General features: G+C 37.2%; 1 protein-coding gene across 2 annotated transcripts in view; it reads left to right on the forward strand.

Annotated features, from left to right (window-relative positions):
• Positions 1-16589, forward strand: part of LANCL1 (LanC like 1) — a 36799-nt gene extending 20210 nt beyond the window's left edge. For both annotated transcript variants that reach the window (XM_045560352.1, XM_045560351.1), the window contains 6 exons: positions 6664-6799; positions 7360-7506; positions 9887-10069; positions 12034-12210; positions 12663-12735; positions 13340-16589. In XM_045560352.1, the coding sequence (XP_045416308.1) occupies positions 6664-6799; positions 7360-7506; positions 9887-10069; positions 12034-12210; positions 12663-12735; positions 13340-13416 (793 nt within the window). In that variant the 3' untranslated portion in view covers positions 13417-16589. The remainder of the gene's footprint in view (positions 1-6663; positions 6800-7359; positions 7507-9886; positions 10070-12033; positions 12211-12662; positions 12736-13339) is intronic.
• Positions 16590-19834: the final 3245 nt, after the last annotated feature.

The raw sequence follows: 19834 nt of genomic DNA on the forward strand, positions 1-19834 counted from the left end.
GATGGGTATCAGTCATTTGTGATCTTAAGGGCATCTTGATTTGGGTTTAGTAGGAGAATGTAGATTCACAGCAATAAGTGGTTGAAAAGCAAAAAAGTATTTCGTGCATGTTACCGAAGGCATGGGTATTCCACTGCATTTTTCCACATTTCAATTGGGTCTTTCTTAGCATCAAACAATGACTTTAAAAGGTCATCTACTGAGAGCTTCAATTTTATCTGTAGTTCTTTAGATGCCAAGGTAATATCACCTAGGTGAGGCTGAAATGCTAATTTGAGTGTGATGTCATGATTCTCAGAGTCAGCAAACCTTTCATTGTATTCTCCAATTAATAGGTATATAACAGCTGAGAATTCTTCAGATGATTTGCAAATATCCTGCTCAGCAGTGACCTTTGCTACCTGGGGAAAATGTTCATCCAAAATTTCCTTTTGAAGAAGAAGTGTTTTGAAAAAAAGATAGCTTTTTTTGAAATGCTTGGATTTTTTGCCACATATTGTATATAGACTTAGTTTTACCTTGCAAAGAAATATCCATTTTGATTTGACATATCACACAGAAATGCTACATTCCAATAGAAATCTTCTTTCAATAATTCACATTGCTGGTTCTGTTCTCATAAAATTTATCTGTTCTTGCAGCGATAAAACTTTGGCTAACACCTGTCCCTGGGATAGCCAATGCACTTTAGCATAATAATGGCAAATCCACACTGATTACCTCATCTTTCAACTTTAGTATGTTACGAAACTGATAATGCCATGTTGCATTTGCACCAATATAGTTAACAATACTTATAACTTGTTGCTAAGTGTCACTTAAAATAGTAGCTTTAGCACAGAGATTTTGCTGATGTTAGATACACTGAAAAGAAATGAGAGCATTTGAATCTGTTAATACTTTTTTTTATGTATGCAATAAACCCTTCATGTTTTCCTTTCATGGATGGTACGCCATCTCTACATACCCTCACTAAAATTTACCAAATGCAGTCCAACTTCATGACATTTATTGTGAAAGTTATTGAAGATATCTATTCTCCCCTATTTTGTTCGCAAGAGTGCCCAAAGGGAGTAACTCGTCCTGGCAAAGAAAATTTTCTGTCATGACCTGGCCCGAGTCAGTAGTATCAGTTGATTCATCCAAAGCAATTGAATAATATATATTTTCCTTTTGAAGTATTGCATAAATTTTTTGTGTTAAGTTGAAGGCTAATTCATGCTGCCAGTCAGTTATGGTTGTCCTTGAAAGAGGCAGAACCATACATTTGTACTTTAAAGCGTTACCGGGGTCTAAGCATCCTACAACTTCAACAATGCATTCTTTCACAATTTCTACATCACTGAATGGCTTCCCTTTTTTTCCTGAGCATATAAGCTACTTTATAAGTTGCTTCCATAGCATTATTTCCAGGTCTTATTGCTGTTTGAAAGAGTTGTGTTTGCTTTTTATCTTTTAATTTCTGCAAATACAACCTTTTGTGCCTCTCCCTCTAATTTAAAATATTTGTGGTCCTTCTGAGTGTTATAATGCTGATGAGCATTGAATTTCTTTAATGTTAATATTGCAGTATCACTAAGCAAGCAAATCATCTTACCGTTAGCAGAAACAAGATAATTGTGCAATTCCCAATCCTCATTAAAAAATCTTTTTTCTTCCTTCAGCATTCTCTTGGTCTTTTTGACATGATGGGCTGTTAAGCAGACAGAATTAAAAAATACTGTCAACCTGTGCAACTATTCACAAATTCCAGTACAAACAGAAATACAGTGCACCATTGTCGAAGCTGATAACAGACTGGTGTACTCAACCCCCGTAAACTCTCACCAAATCAGTGTTTTCCTATGGTAGAGGTTCTTAACCTTTAGCCCCTGAGAATCTTAAGGCTTCCACAGGTTTATAAAACCTCTAAATTATATTCAGTGTAGGGAGAGCGTCTGTGCTTTTCTTGGAGGCGTCTATACTCCCCAAAAGGAGTGTGCACGTGTGTGTGTTTATGTTCAAATTGTCCTGCAAATGGCCCAGCAAGTGGAGGGTAGGACAATATACAGTGCCAGATCTTTCTACTACTGCCTGATATATATCAATGTCTGTTTTTACACATACCGCAGCCTGCTTCTACATGGAGAATTAGTGCCACAACACAAAATAGAGTGTATTGCCTGTTTTTTACCCAATTAGATGGCTAACCTGACATGTATGGTGCTTTGGGGCCAGTACTTAGAATGACAAAGAACTTTAGCTTTCTGATCAAGAAATATAACCTCTCTTCTTTGTAGTGTGATGAGTCAGTAAAAAACTTTTTTTTTTAAGTTACAACTTTTGACAATGCTCTCCCCAGTAATATCCTGAGGAAATATTGCTATGAGTGGAACAAAACTGTCTTGTTTTTGTCTTTAGTCTTCTGTCGGTGACATTTCAGTGACTTGCTTATCTCTTCTGAAGATGGGTTGCTATTAATATCAACATATCAAAACAAATAAATGGAGCTGCAACAATGTGTTTGTGCATTTGAAAGTTTCTGAAAACACATAAAATAACCATTATGAGTGGTACATGCCGGTGATCTCAGCTACTCAGGTGGCTGAGGTGGGAGGATCACTTGAGGCCAGGAGTTCAACTACAGCCTGGACAATGTAGCGAGATCCCCACCTCTGTTAAAAACAATGATAACCATTATGATAAATTATGGTACTATTTCTTCATTTTTTTCTTGAGAATATAGCATGTAAAACATACAGTTGAAAGTCCTACCTTTAGTAATCATCAGACCGAATGAATTTTAGTGATTTGAATTCAAATCCCAAAAAATGGACTATTTCCTTTATTACTCTAAACTGTATTGTTTTAATTAGATGCTCTGAGCAATACTTTATTTTCAAGTATTTGAAATGTATTAATGCAAATGGGTTTGGCTGCAAAATAATTAGAATGTTAATATATCTCATGACTTTCTGGTAGCGCAGATCATAAGACTGGCAAATAAAGGAATGATGTTTTCTAATACAATGGTTCAAACATTTTATTTTGGTAGGGACATCATTGGAGTGAAAGCAATAATTGTTCTGGGTAGTACCTCCGCATAGCAGTGTTTGTTTAAAAAAAAATTCTTAGTAACTTCCCTATTTGAATAGTTCTTTGAATCTCATTTGCAAAGTAAATCAAAAGTGCTTTTACTAAATTTTATACAAGTTGTTACATTTATATTAAAACTTGACAAGTAGGTTCTTATCAGAACTCTGAGACATTCATTCTGTGTACTCTAACAATTGAGTTCGTATCTAATAAACAGCTTTTGTTTTATGATCCCAATGTTACTGAGATTCCAGTTCTGGAATGAGAGAAAAAAATAGAATTTTTCTTAATAAATATTTTTAAGTTCTTTTAAAAATTAGGGGGGTGTGTATGTACAAACACATATATGGTATTGAAATAGAAAACAAAATGGCCCATAATTCTATCACCCAGATAGCCCTGTTGATGTTTTTAAAAGGTAAAATAAATTATTACTAGAAAATTGAAAGAAACCTCTGACCCTGGTGACCTTATTCCTAAGATAACACTGTTCCACTGTGAGTTTATTGCCTATATTTGTAGCCCAAAAAAAATGCATGAGCTAGCATTTGCATATTTAACTAATTTGAGATGCCTCAATTTAATGAAAAAATTTTCATAATACAAAAAGGTTTAACTTTTTGGGTAACTGTAACTAGGCATGTTTTTCAAACCTGTCTTTCCTAGTGGGGAGTAAGTTCCCTTAAAGACTCTTTCATAGCTTCTCCTCAGTCTTTGTTTCATAGCTATCAACTAATTTTAATCACTAAAATCATTTAATCCTGCCCTCTTCATTTTAAATGTTAAGTGTTCCCCTCCTCTCACCACAAGCTTTGGAAGTGGTGGGGTAGGGGATGGGAGAGGAGGATTATTTTCTCTTTCATATGTATCCTTTCTACACCTAGAGCCTTTTTTTCACTAGATCTTTTGCTGTACAGCCTGGTGGTAACAACTGTCAGGTTTTTGTTTGCTTGGGTTTTATTTGGTTTGGTTTGGTTTGGTTGGTTGGTTGGTTGGGTGTTTGTAAATGTCAATGGCCTCCAGAGATTAGCGGTAGGGGCTGTATACCCCCTCTGTTATATCCTTGCTACTGAGTATGTTAAAATGAAAGCACAAGCAGTTGCCCAATTCTGCCAAATGTGCAGATATTTATTAGGAAGAAGATATACATACATACAAATAAACAGTCTCCTACCCTGTTCTTGTAGCTCAGAGAAAGCTACATGGCCCTCAAGCCATTCTTAGAACCTGCTGCCTCAAGGCTACAAGGTGGCCCTCCAGATCCCCAAGTGCAGAATCCAGACTTCACAGAACAAATCCCTTTATTAAAAGGATTTGTTCTGTAAAATTTGGATTCTGTCAAAAGGCTTCACTCAAGGATCCAGAAGGCCACATGTGGCCCCAAGGCCGCAGTTCCCCACCCCTGGCCTTTCTGACCCATCTTTGGCTCTCACTCCACCAATAAAAAGCCATTTTCTATCATTCCTTAATAATAACAAATTCTCTGGTGTAGATTTTAATAGTCACTGTATTTGAAGTGCTGAATTCCCCTGAATGTTGATTCCTGATTAGAGTACTTCAAATATATCCCCCCGGGAGGGAGGCTGATTTTTGGTACTTCAAATGCAATTAACCATCCCTAGTGTATAGACTAAATTTAGATGATATACATACACAGGCACAGCACACTGTTTATGCTTAACTACTTTAAAAATAAATTTCCATACAGGCAACAAATGAGAGAATTTTTAAATTGGAAGGGACTATTCATTTCGTAGATGAAAAATTTTAAGAACAGATTCAATAGTGTGTTTAGTGTCATAAGAGAACTAATGTCCTCTCATTACTACTCTTTTCTAGAAATTTCCTGGCTCTTTATACTAATAACATTTTGTCAACTTTCACCAAAAATTAAAATATTTTAATTTAAATCATATTGAATTTGTAGGTTAAATTAGGAACATTTGAGATGCACTTTCAAAATTTCATGTGATAAAAAATCTAAAATAACAAGAACATTTTTCCTACCTATCATTTGCTGTTCTCCCACCCAAAAAGGAAAAAAAGATTCATTTTCAGAGTTCAAGCTATCAAATATGGTTACTTCCCTAAGCTTATCTTCCTCTGTGATCTCCCCCTACTCTCTGGTTCCCTGGAGCTTCCCTTTTTGGTCCTCTGGCAAGAAAGCTGGGGCTTTGGTTTCCCGGCTCTGTCATGTACTTCTCGATACTGAACCTGCCTCTGGGGCCAGGCGATGTAGAAGATACTCGAGGTAAAGCAATGGGGTTCACCCCTCCTGGGACCACAGTTCCTCCAATCTGGGAGGAAATCTCCTCCCTCCCCCTCGGAGTTTGGGATCCTGGGGACTCCCCTTCCCTTAGCCTCTGCTGCCAACATGAGATTGCTTGTGGCCTGGGGCACAAGGGAACAGAGAAAAGAAAAAGGAAAACAAAGAAAAATGGGGGATTTACTCACTGTCTCTTATATCAAGAGTTCTCTTTCCTGTTCTTCCTTGAGACAGCACTAATGGCCTTCTGGGGCTCTGTCAGCCCCCTGGTACCCACTTTCAGGTTTGGTAAGTTCAGGCTAAGGGAATACCAGAGGGGGAAAACGTGGCAAACTCACCACTGGTTTTGAGATACTTCAAATTCTGGTCGTCTTCCCCTTTCTGCCTGTTACTATTTACTTTTCAGAGTCCTCAAATATCTGCTTCATATGTTGTGTTCAGGTTTTGGAGATATATTTCCTGGGAGAGGCAGGGTATGGAGTATATTTACTTGGAACCAACACCAAAAGTAACTTTTTGTGAGAAGCTAAACCGAGCCTATCAATAGGGACCTAATATATTATAATGTATCATTTAATGAGGATACCACGTAACTATTATAAGGAATGAAATTACTTTGTGCTGATACGGAATGGTTGTCAAATATATTATTATTAATTAGACAGCTGTAGAATAACATTTATATTTATAAATATATTTATGCCTATGGGTACATAAGATAATTCTAGGAATATACAAAAGTTGGTAACCACGGTGGTTTCGAGGAAGAAGTAGAAGACTGGGGAGACAAGGAGACTGACATGCCTATGGCCATTTGCATGTATTATCAGTTATGCTCCATCAGGCTGCTGTATACTCTTCAAGTAGGCCTGGTGACACATTAAGAAATAAACTAAGGAAGGAGATAACTGGGGTGCAGCAACCTTTTCATTTTATGGAAATAGAGGGGGTTTCGAGTGTTGCTTTAGTCCTTGTTCTAGGCTAAATGCTGTATTAGCCAGCAGTTCTTGGCTTCTCTGACCCCAAATGTTAAAGCACTAGCTTTAGGACATGCCTCCATGAGGAACTGGGGAGATTTCCGACAGCCTCAGCCATACATTTGTATTCTTTAATTCTATGAATTTCTTGTTTATCAGTTCCATTGTGAACTGAAGGAAAGAAATTTAGTTGAAGGCTGATCTTTGAACTTTGACTATCCTATATATATTTTATGTATATGTAATATCCTGTGTGAATGTACATTTTTTAAATGTACCATTTTTAGGTATGTACCAATATCTGATCTTTTGAAAATTGTTTTGGGCATGTATTTTTATTCCTAGACTAATTCACCTAAATAAGGTTGATCCCCGTGCCCCAAATGAAATGCTCTATGGACGAATAGGCTACATCTATGCTCTTCTTTATGTCAATAAGAACTTTGGAGTGGAAAAGATTCCTCAAAGCCACATCCAGCAGGTACCACATTTTTATGCTTTTTAGGATCCCGCTTACTTACTCCATTCTCTGCCTAAACTATTGTTTTTGTCACTCAAGTTAGTACATCCCAAGTAGGAAGATGTATCTTGACCTCTAAAGGTCAGGAACGATCAGAGAGAACCAACAGCTTCACACTGAATGCTGCTGGAAACACTTCGGACTCAGAGTCAGAAGCCCAGCCTGCCCCATTTGAGAGTAGAAAAGAAGAATCTCTTTTCAGAAAATTAGGGCCAGATTTCACCTCCCAGATAACAGATATCTCCTTTTGTACCTAGAGGAGTTTATTCTTTCTTTTGACTGGTGCATTCTTATAAGCTGTAGTGCAAAGAGTTCAAGATCCTCCATCCTTCCCTCTTTTAGGCAGAATGTAGTTGCACCCACTTATCTGATGCAGAACTAAACCATGACCTTTCCTGGCCAAAAGATGGTGTCTAACTTGCCATGTTGCCCAGTATCTCTTAGCACAAAATTCTTTACCTCCAGTAGAAAGGCTTTTATTTCTAATTATCTTGTCATTTTGATCGGCTTTCTCCCTGTAGATTTGTGAAACAGTTTTAACCTCTGGAGAAAACCTAGCTAGAAAGAGAAACTTCACAGCAAAGACTCCACTGATGTATGAATGGTACCAGGAATATTATGTGGGGGCTGCTCATGGCCTGGCAGGAATTTATTACTACCTGATGCAGGTAAGGGGTGATTAAGGTGAGACTTTATAATGTGCTTCCTGACCCATGTACGGTCTTGGGTGAGAAGACAGATGCTCCAGTTCTATTTTACCATTCTGTCAACCACTGCATTAGTCTCCTTGTAACTGCTCGACCTAGATAAACAAAGGAAATGTTTCCAAGGTGGATTTTAAAGTATATAAACATAACAAGCCCTGTGTTTTGAGATGACATTTGATTTGTAGGTGACTGTACTTACCTACCGAGTGCCACTTGTGCAGGCTAAAGTATTTTGACCTATAATTCTGTATGAAGTGCCTTCTGGTTTTGTCTTTTTCAGCAAATTCTGTGAATTAAGAATATTATTTCACATTAAAAGGCATAACCTATTGAAAGAAATTCTAGGAGTAAGAACAAACTCAATAAAAAACAAATGAGCACATGTTGCCTAAGCCTCACTTAGAGAGGAAAACTGAGGTGACTGTTCAATGGACTGTGTAACTTATCTGAGAAATAGCTGAATATTCAACAGCTCTTAGGATGTAATACTGTTGGGGCACATCAACCGAAGTCGAATAAACTAAAGACAAATAGAATTTACTGCAGCAAACATGACTTGGGAGAGGGGGTCAGAAGAGGACTTCTCATGAGAGCATCATTTTGGGGGACATATTAAGCATTTCTTAAGGAGAAATTGGCACTTGTGAATAAGAATTCATGAAAAATAAAATTGATTTTTAATGGTAGCAGAGGTACCCCCCACCTTCCCAGAGCACAATGTGGCATAAAGAAAAGTGTTTTATTAATACGTTCAACATGAGTGCTTGGATAAACACCCTACCAGCTGGTTGAGTAGCTGGCTCTAATAATACAAAGTGAATGTCAGACTTGCCCTCCTCCTAGAACTAAACAAGGACAACAAAGCTGAAAAACTCAAGGTTATTATTGCTTTGGAATGCAAAGTCACACTTTGAGTGTTAGTGGCAATCAGAGACCGACTGTTTTATTTACTCTGTAATTCTCAATTAAAAGTTTTATAATTAGAGTTTTTAACAATTCAGACTTAAATTTCTTTATTTTTCTGGCACATTCCTTCAATGGCTCTCTATTTCCGGTGGTAAATATAGATTCTTAGAAGTTTCAGGGAAAGAGTCCTTTGAAGTTTCAAGGTGAGTTAGAATCTTACATGTCAGTGACTGGACAGGACAGCCTCATTGACCTTTCATTGAAACAAATAATCAGGAGACATACTCTGCCTCCTTTTGTTAGCTGTAATAAGAAATCTGAACACCCAAGTATTGATTTTTCCATTTGCAGGTTATTATCTATTTGAAATGATTTAATTTTTAATCCTGAAAGTCCATTCTAGTAGGTTCCTACGTATCAACATAAAATAAAACATTCTTTTTAGGCCACGTTGGATAATGCCTGCAAGTTTGAGGAGAATACATTCATTCTACTCTAACACTTTAAACCGAGCTTAAACACTGTTCTTTGTGTAAAGTGGAATCTGCGTGTCCCCTAAAGAACTCAGTGCACTTTCAGAATCTTGTGAAAGCTGTATCACCAATATCACTTCAGTCCCACCACCACAAGCTGCCTGTGCTTCACACCATTGCCCACCCTCACCCCCACATGCCCCACCCCCTGCCTGGCAAAACAACAATATTGAATTTGTTGTTTAAAGAAGTGAGCAATCATTGATTAAGAACAGGACCAAAAGGAGAAACTTAAAAAATGGTATCAAAAATGGCAGTTCATATGCTCTATGATAGTGTGTCCTATAAATCTGGACATTGTTACATCAAAATAATCTGCATTTAGATCAGTTGCAAATCTTCTGCAGAAAAACTTGATCTAGAATCATGCTATAGTTTGGGATCTAGATTCCAGGTCTCCTAACATGTCAGTGTCCTGTTCTATTGGAAATATCACCTACTACTTCTCTAAATGTAATTACAAAAGTCATGTGTGGCTTGTCGTGTGCATTTCTTTGTGGCTTTTAAGGCATGGTTTCTGTGTTGAAACCTTAAAAAACCTCTTACACTCACATTCTTAACCTTTGACTTGGGAAAATTACTTTATATAGATAATACCAAATATTTAGAAATAATGTAGAAGGCCCCAAGAGTTAACTGATAGCCCTGTTTCACTTTGTTCCATTATTTAAAATGTTAAAATGAAATCACAAAAGCATCCATAATCTGTCATGGGATTAGGGAAAAAAATTTTAAAGGAAATAAATGCATCCAATAGGTGAAAAAGTTGGATAGAATCCAAACCTTTTAATGACCCTTCAGTTCCTTTTGATCATGCTTTTTTTCTGGGTTAAAACTCATTCTGAGGCTTAGGAAGGTCAGTTTGCTTCAGCAAAACTAATAATTCCCCTTCTCATTTTTAGCCCAGCCTTCAAGTGAGCCAAGTGAAATTACATAATTTGGTCAAGCCCAGTGTAGACTATGTCTGCCAGCTGAAATTCCCTTCCGGCAATTACCCTCCGTGTGTGGACGATAATCGAGATCTGCTTGTCCATTGGTGTCATGGTGCCCCGGGGGTAATCTACATGCTCACTCAGGCCTATAAGGTACTGTGTATTTTTTCAATTTTAAATTAATTAGAAAACATAAAAAAAAATTATAATTTAGAATTAGTCTTATCATAATCCTTAAAGGAGCAATAAATAAATCTCTTGTTAGACCTAAGAACACTTTGCTAAATGGATTGTAATTCATTCTCACAGTCTGTGTGGACCATACGTAGCAGACGTTATTTCATAGAATGAGAGACGGCTTCACTGACAGGTAGAATAGGCAAGATTACAGTGTCAGTTGGAGAGCCAAGATAAGTATCCCAGAAGCTCAATTAAATATAGGAAAAACCCTCATGCATTGCTGATGGGAATGTAAAACGGTACAACTGCTGTGGAAAATAGTTTTGTAGTTCCTCAAAAAAATTACACATATAATTATGTTTATTTATGATCTAGCAATTCTACTCCTCGGTATTTACCCAAAAGAACTGAAAACAAGGATTCAAACACATACTGTACACCAGTGTTCATAGCAGCATTATTTACACTAGCCAAAAGGTAAAAGTAATCTAAGTGTCTGTCAAGAAATGAATTGATAAAGAACATTGGTATATACATGCAATGGAATACTATTCGGCCATAAAAAAGAACGAAATTCTAATACACACACCAGTGTGGACAAACCTTGAAAACATTATGCTAAGGGAAATAAGCCAGTCACAGAAGGACTAATACTGTATAATTCCACTTATATGATGTGTGGTTAATATGAGGTATTTAAAATAGGCAGATAGATAGACAGATAAGCAAGCTGATATAGAGAGACAGAAAGTAGGACAGAGATTACCAGAGGCTGGTGGTGGGGGGAGGGAGAAAAATGGAGATTTATTGCTTAGTGGGTACAGAATTTCTGTTTGGGATGACGAAAAAATCTTGCAAATTAAGTGATGATGGTTACAACATTGTAATGTAATTAGTGCCACTGAATTATATGTTTAAAAATGGTTAAAATTGTAACTTTTATATTACATATATTTTGCCACAATAAAAAATATAAATATTACTCCTAAAAATGCATCTATAACAGAGTTACAATCAAAGAATAAAAGGTTTTTAATTGAGGGGACAAAAAAAAGCAGAAGTAAACTAAGATATCTGTGGTGCCAAATCAACAAATTACAAATCCACAGACAGTAAATAGGCACTGGCATATCATAACTAAATAAGCTTTTGGTAAAATAAATTCTGCATTTCAGAAGGTAGATATAAAGGCAAAACTTTTAAAACTGGCTGATTCTGTTTTGGGGACACCTAGGATAAAATGAGATAGTAAATATATTTATTCAGAATATTTCTCAAGTCTTTGATCAAGATATGGGAGGCAGCGAAAGATTGTAAAGGTCTATCAGTTTTTCTGAAGGTCTAGTGTTTTATAGTCAATTTGCATATTAATAACTAATCGTTTTTTCTCCAGTATGTAAAGAAACTTTCTAATAGCGAAGAGTGTCATAGTTACCCAAAGAATGTAGCATATGTTCCTTGGGAAGTCACTGATGATAACAGCAAGCTGCTTCATCAGCAGTACCCACATGCACAAACCAAACATGCACATAAAACTTGGACTATACATACAAGATCATGCCCAATTATTAAAAAAAAAAAAAGCAAAACTAGCCAGGCACAGTGGCGCGTGCCTGTAGTCCCAGCTACCAGCAAGGCCGAGGTGGGAAGATCACTTGATCCCAGGAGTTTGAGACCAGCGTGAGCAACATGGTGAAACCTCATCTCTAAGAGGTAATAATAATAATAAAAAATAAAATAAAAAAGCAAAACCAGTCAATTTTAGTAATTTGTCATTACCAATATAACACATCTGTCCCTAAATCTCTTTCCCTTTCTTGTCAAGCCACCTCACTCTCTTCCTGTCCCATCACTCCTGCTTACCTATCAAGAAGGAATGTCGATAGAACTTTCTTTTATATCCCATGTAATAAAATTCACGTCCTTTGACGCTGTAGGTGTTCAAAGACGAAAAGTATCTCTCGGATGCCTATCAGTGCGCTGATGTGATCTGGCAGTATGGGCTGCTGAAGAAGGGGTATGGGCTGTGCCACGGCGCCGCGGGGAACGCCTACGCCTTCCTGAACCTCTACAACCTCACGCAGGACCTGAAGTACCTGTACAGGGCCTGTAAGGTGCGAGTCGGAACCGCCCGCCGGGTGGCAGCTCTTCCAGGAGGTTGTAGAAAGGGCTCTAGTTCGTCGGATTTCATTAATTCTTAAAACCATGAGTCTGTAGATAACACAGTTAAGAAAAACCTTCAAAAGCCTTTCAGTTAAATTAGCATTATTTTAAAGGGACGTAATTCTTCTTAATAGCATTTATGGGAGAAAAAAAGCAAGATGTAGGGGGATTTTGTTCCTCTCTTCTTTAATAACTTTGGAGATGTGTGGCTCAGACAGCTCATTAAATTCCTCCGCTGCAGCATATTCTCTTTCAGACCATCCATTTCTCTGCATTAATCCCCTTTCTCTGACTTGAAGGTAGTTTTTGACTTTTCAGAGTAATCCGTAGAGACAACCTCTGTTAACTTTTGGGAGTCTCTGAAAGAAATCACTATAATAATTTAACTTGGCCTCATTTTCAGTTTGCTGAATGGTGCTTAGAGTACGGAGAACACGGATGCAGAACACCAGATACCCCCTTCTCCCTCTTTGAAGGTATTTTTCACACTTTACTTATTTGCCTTATAATATCAGCATCTACTTCTCTGCTTGATAATTAATATATTTGAATTTGAGTTTTATCAAAAAATTAATTTTGTAGTCATTGCTTAAGCTACTTATTTCCTAACATGACAAATCAATAGTAAAAATCATTATTAGTACACATACCTGATACTGGTAGTCATAGTAGTGACTCCCGTTTATGAGGCCAGGCACATGCTAGGCATTTTGCAGAAATCATTTCAGCAGTAACATACAGGCATTACTACCCTCATGTAATGGATGAGGAAACTGAGGCTCAGGCAGGTAAGTGGCCCACGGTGCCATGGTGAAAGAGCTCACGTATGGTAAATGGCAGGGCTGTGACTTGAATTTGTCTGGCTCCATTCTCTCTCCCATCTTGCACCTTGAAATAAAGGCTGAGCACCTCACTGGTGATCTCCTCCAATGGTGAACTGCAATGTATAAAATATAGACAGATTCCCCTTCATTTAAATCATTGCCATTAATATTGTAGTGTTGTTAGTAAAAAAATGGAACCATCCTATAAAATGCAGTCATTTGGTATAATAACTTTTGCTTATTTCTCTTTCTTCAGGAATGGCTGGAACAATATATTTCCTGGCTGACCTGCTAGTCCCCACAAAAGCCAGATTCCCTGCATTTGAACTGTAAAAGGAAAGCATGCCCCCTGCAACTGACCGCATGACCCTTTCTGTATACTCAAACCTGAGCTAACTGCTTTTGTTGCTTTTCAAGGAAACAGAGTCAAACTATGTACTGATTTAGTTAATATTTTTTTCAGAATTTGTCTTTAGTTCAGTTCCTTTATCATTTACTTAAAAGTATCCAAAGAAGTCTTTTAACTTCAATTTCTTCCTGGAGAGTGGGTGATATGTACAGTATTTTGAGGTCATATGTGTATATTTCAGAACTTTGAAGAAATCTTATTTAAGTTTATGAATATAACTATCTGTTACTGTTCTAAAAATGTTTAAAAGAAACTATAGATAAAGGAAGATAAATATGACTATTGTTGGAAATTCTCCTCCACCTCTTCTCTTTAATATTTTTCCTTCAACAGGAGAGCAGATAGTTTTACAGCTTGCTTTTCTCTGGGTGGTTGATTATGAAAGGGGGCAAAAATATAACTGTATGCTTCCAAGGGAAAAATTCCAAGAGTTGCAAACTGGACTTGGGACCTAAATACCATTTTTTAAATTCATGATGCCTATGTGGACTAGAAGTGATCGTACTTTCAAATATGCCTATTTTTGTCAGTAAGGCATCTAGGCTTCACAAGCCAACATTATAATCAAAAACTTCTAAAACATGGTGGTGGTTGTGAAAATTTTGATTTGAAGGTTGCTTCAAGATAAGCTAACAATAACAGTTTATTGTTTTCTCTAAAATAATCTAAAGTATTTTGAAACTATTTATTTAAATTTGTTTTTCTGTATTCATGAAAGATCAGGAAGCTAATTTTCTGTGTGCGGATCTGCTCTGAGCTAGGATTCCAGTCCATGCTGACTGACCTTCTAAACTTGTGTTTTGCTTACTTTGTAGTGACTATGCTATAGTGCTGACTGTTTGGTATAAGCCATTTTCCAAACGTATTTTCCTTCCTGTCAATTTTTCTGAACATTGGTCTTTTCACTAAATAGTACAGCATTCTATTTCTGTTTAGAAAAGGGAACAGGAAGGGGAATGCCATGTAACCAATAACTTGAACAAGAACACTAAGCTTTTGATAGAAATGCTGTTTACTTAAGAGGTATTATCCAGAGTTCATGCTTAGAACAAATGGATCTGTGCATATCCTAGGCTTAACAATTCCTTAATTTCTGAGACCACAGAATCGGGTTTTATATGGTAAATGAAGACTCCCTGGTGCTTCACATTCTGTACAAATGTTTTGACTCATCAGCTCCTACTCCTACTCCTTCCATTGCTGCCCTTCCCAGTCCTGTTTTATCTCTTTTTGACTAATTTTGAAAAATTTTCAGCTTCAAAATAACAGGGTCTAAGAATTTTTAATGTGCCTATTTCACAGCTCTCTTGGTCACAAAAACATGCTATTTTTATTAGAACTTTGCACCAAATTCCCACTGAGTGTGTGCCGTTTCCTGCAGGCAGCAATCCTCTAGTATTTTCTATTTAGCACCAAAATAGCTAATATTACTGGAAATCATCTGACCCTTTAAAGGCCACTAACAGTAGGCTCTAAAAAGCAGCCCACTGCTCAATTCCTAGGATTAGCTTACTCCTTCTGTGACTTGTGTAAGTCAGGGACGACATTGTACCTCTCAGATTTCTGTAGTGCTGCTGGTAAGCTGTGTGCAAGCTATGCCTTTCTTGTAAAAGTTTCCAATCAGCGATGCCAGCATTTACAGTAAGAAGCAAAAGTAGTGCACAGCAAAGCTAATTTGCCTTTGGCTGGGTGTCCAACTTAAAGGAATGAAGCTCATTTGGTTTAGTTAAATGTCTTACTATACTGTGCCCGTCCTTTTAGCTACTATGGTTATACTAACGGGAAAAAAACAAAACACACTCTCTCTGAGCCAGAGGAGACTTTATCACAGTGTTCCTGTAAGCATCTTGATTAATTTAACCCCAGGAAGACTTCAAGGCAGGGAGAAGAACATTTCGAATAAGATTCTTGTTAATGTGTGGATTGCAGTGTAGCTACTATCATCCCTTAACAAATTCATCAACACAAACATAATTTAAAGGTTTTTGGGTTTTTTTTTTAGCTTTTTAAGATTTATTAAACTATCTACTCCCACTATTTCACTTGACCAAGGGGAAAAAAAAAGATTTATTAAACTGGAAAGATTTCATATTTGTGTCATTGTTTTATTTATGCTTAAGAACTAAAAAAGTTTTGGTAGGATTTTAAACTCAGGCAAAGCTACAATGCTGAGACCAGTCCCCCAACTGGTGACTGAAAGCACCTTTTGCACTAGCTGTCTTAGTTTTGAAAGGATGCGGTATCACTGTTGCAGTTCTATTTCTGTTACATTTTTCCCTCAGATATTTTTCCGCCTAGTAAAAAACCTTCCCAAAAGTGGCTTCCTAGAAAACTCAATAGCATCTCTTATTTCCATGCACAGACTAGGTCATAAAACCTTTAAGGGTTGTCAAGCAGTATTCATTTATCCCGTCATATGTTTCTGTTTGTGTAGTTCTGAGAAATTGCCAAGTAGTTAATGTCAACATGTAAAAAAGTGTTAACATTATCATGACCGTTTCCATAGATCCCACTGGATGTTGGTGTCATCTGAGTTGTTAGTCTTTAACCCTCAGAGTCATTGGCTCCCTTTTCATCTTCAATGTCAGTTCCAATTATTTAGCATCAAATGCCTTCACGGTGGACAGAGTTTTAGGTAAAAGTGGATCTAAGGCCATTTTCTCTCCTTAACACTTCCCTAAATAACTGAATTAAAGGGAATACTCTGCTTCTATGTCCTCAGGTTAATTTGTGTATGATCCCTATGATGATGCCTGCCTTTTACTAGCAGATTTTGAAATATAAAATGTGAAGAGAATATTTACTCGTGTACTCCTTTGGTTACTAGAACTCATCGTTAGTCCTTTATGACTCATACTGAATTCTCATTCCATTTCTGCTTCCCTTAAATAATTCAGAGCAATCCATTTCTGTATTTTCTGTACTATTGAACGATAGAAGAACTGGTTCTCTCTTACAGATGTGAAACAAAGTGTATAGGCTATTCAGAGAACCCACCCCAATGTTGTCTTTTAATGGAAGGGCTGGGATCATAGATATTTCTGTGTTCTGTAAAGGATTTGGCTTGCTGGCTCTCAATAAAATTTTATTAAGACTATGTATTGTCATATGCTTTTTGTTTAAGTTTAAACTTGTGAAATACTTTCCTTCAATTCTAAATGATGACTTTTTCTTTATATACTAATTCCCTAGGATTTGTTCCTTTTTCTTCATTGTTGAATCAAACAAGATTTGTACTACTGTCTGACAATAGAGATTTATAAGAGGAAAATATTTGTAAATCTGATTGTTACAGAAATAGCAGGAATCTACTAGACTTCAAGCAGAGCAGTGTATTAACCATCTCATACATAGGAGAATCTACCCTGTGGTTAATAACTAAAGGCCTAATTCTAGAAGTTGATTTCCCTGATGACCAATTCTGAAAGGAACTTTGAATAAAGGGGATTAAATGAGGCATAATTATAAAATATATATTAAGAGGTCAGAAAGGAGTTGCGCTGAATCACTTGGGGTGACTTTGTACCACTACTTTTCATGACACGGCTAGTTAGTGTCACTTAGGACAACAGAGATTTGCCAAATTGTAAAACACTTGTTTTCATCTCTACATTTTGTCTTCTGGTACCTGTGATTAAAATGCCCTTCATACCCCTTGTCTACTGATTGAATGACTCATAATACTGAGGATAAATGCAGAGTTATTTTTATTTCTCTCATTTGAATAAGTAAAGGTATGTATGGTGATATCAAGTCTTTAGATGCAGGCAATGAGGCATGGAGGGGACAGTGCCTTGCAGAGGTCACACAGAGACTCCAAAATGATGCTTGGAGAGGTCTTACTGACTCTCCACAAGATTAATCTCGATTGGTGAGGCCAGCAAATGCTGTTCTCCAATTTACTACTCCCTGGCTCATCTGCCCACCAGAAGAAAAATAATGACAAGCACATTAAATTGCGCCACAGTTGTAATCTCATGAACAAAGAAAACGAAGAAGTAATTTGTCTCTTGTGACTTACCCAGGGTAGTTTGATTTATTTTTTCCTAACTGCATTAGAAAAGATGTTTGCCTCACTCCTTCTCCTCGTACTCTTTGAATAGAAGAGAATAATAATTTTTATGTCAATTCTTTTGCCCAAAATAGTTCCCACAGTGGATTCAATGTCATTAAAAATCTCATGTAGTCTCAATTCTTACAAGCATCACTTAAACTCAGAACAACCTACAAGTCAGTCCCCTGAAAATTTCCTTTCTTATTCTGTTTCCCATCCAAACTCTCCCCTTCCTCCTAAAGCTGTGGGTCAATTAGCAAAGCAAGAGAACACTGGCTTTTTTCTTTTTTTTACAGTGGCAAACGTGTTGGCTTCATTGGCCCCATTATGTAAACTGTCCAAACACTATTTTCCAGAAGCCCTGTGCTAGTCGATCATCAGGGACTTATTTGACAATTTCATGAGTAATAAGAAAAAGCAGCAAACACAATAAGCCCAGGGATGAAATAATGAGGATCAAGAAATGGATCTTAGCAGGTCTGCTGCTCATAGTCAACCAATTTAATTTCACATTTCTACATTATGTTAACTTTTCATCCACATGCAAATTACCACCATGGCAACATTAAATATTCAACTAATGTTCTACTACTCTACAAATACATGTTAGAGAAAGCATTTGTGAAGCACTTAGTCATGTAGGGAAAGGCAAGACTCTTGATGAATCAGTTTATAAAGCAGTGTCACAATTGCCTAATTTCTCTGATGGAGCTGGGATATTAAGAAAGGCATTTGTAAATTGAAAAATACTGATGTAGCTCACTGTTAAATTTGATGGTTAATATTCATTATTTTCTCAGGATTCAGCATTCAAAAATGAATATGCACCCTCTTGCCGATACAATCCGAACTGCTGTCAGCTTATGTGCTGCAGACATGTAATTTTATTAATAATGCCACGATCAATGCTTTAAAACCATTTATGCCCCAAATTTATTAAACGTGTTATGTTTGTGTGCAAGGTACCTAGCTAGGGGTTCAGCGTGTGTAAGGTAGACATCCCTGCTCTGACCCCTCAGTCTGGTGAAGACGACGGGTGACTAGATAATCAATTACAAGGAAATGTATTCAAATATTCCTGTTACCCCTCCAACTAGTCTTTCTGTTGTTCCATAAATTTAATGTATGTTGGGTCTCTCCTGCGGTCTGTCTATATTTGGAGATATTGCAATTTAGTACTCTTGTGGGGAGAAGACAATTTAAAAGCCACTCAGCCAGCCCAGAGCACTCAAATTTCTTTCATTTGGACTACCTTCATGAAGGGAAAGGATGTCCAAAAGTATGGGAGCAAAATTTAAAGAGAAAAAAAATCACTTGCCCCCAAAATTACTTCCACTCAGTTGGCCAACTTCTCAAAAACTCCCAGCATTACCATTCTTAATAATTTAGGTTAAATTTATTTCCTTCAGGAATCCTCTGCTAAGACGCAAATACTTTAGAAGAAATAGTTCATAGATCCTACTATGTCATTGCCATCTTAATAACTGGTTCATGACCTATATATGTAGCAATTAACTCGAAGAACTTCAAAGTATTCATTGTGCTGCTACAATACTCCACTTATGGCACCTCCCTAGGATTAGAAAGATAAGATGATTATCTGTTCACAAAACATGGTTTAGATGTGAGGATAAATATAAACAAGTATTTTTAATGTGATATGGAACCAGAGCAGGTCTGGCTTTTGATGAGTACTGGAAAGGGAAAGATGGACATGTCTGAGAGTCAAGGAAATTTGTTAAAGAAACCTTGGAAGTCAGGGCTTCTCAACCATTAATGCATACATGAATCACCTGGGGACCTTGTTAAAGTAATTCTAAAATGCAGGTTGGGTGGGGCTTGAGATTCTCCATTTCTTTCTCTCTTTTTCTTTTTTTTTAGGGAAACAAGGTCTTTCTATATCACCCAGGCTGATCATAAATTCCTGGGCTCAAGCAATCCTTCCTCCTCAGCCCTCAGCCTCCTGTGTAGCTGGGACTATAGGCACAGGCCACCACAACCGGTTAATTTTTTAAAAAATATTTTTAGAGATGGGGGCTCGGCTGGTGTCAAACTCTTGGCTTCAAGTCATCCTGTCACCTCAGCTTCCAGAGTAGCTGGGATTGCAGGCATGAGCAACCACTCCTGGCTCAAAGTCTGCATTTCTAACAAGTTACCTAATGGCTTCACTGCTGAATTCTACCAAGCATTCAGAGAACAAATACCAATCCTACATAAACTATTCCAAAACATTCCAAAACAAATACTCCCAAAATCTTTCTGTGAGGCCTGTATCACCCTGATACCAA

This window comes from Lemur catta, chromosome 8 (genome assembly GCF_020740605.2).
Source record: "Lemur catta isolate mLemCat1 chromosome 8, mLemCat1.pri, whole genome shotgun sequence".
NCBI classification, from domain to species: domain Eukaryota; kingdom Metazoa; phylum Chordata; class Mammalia; order Primates; family Lemuridae; genus Lemur; species Lemur catta.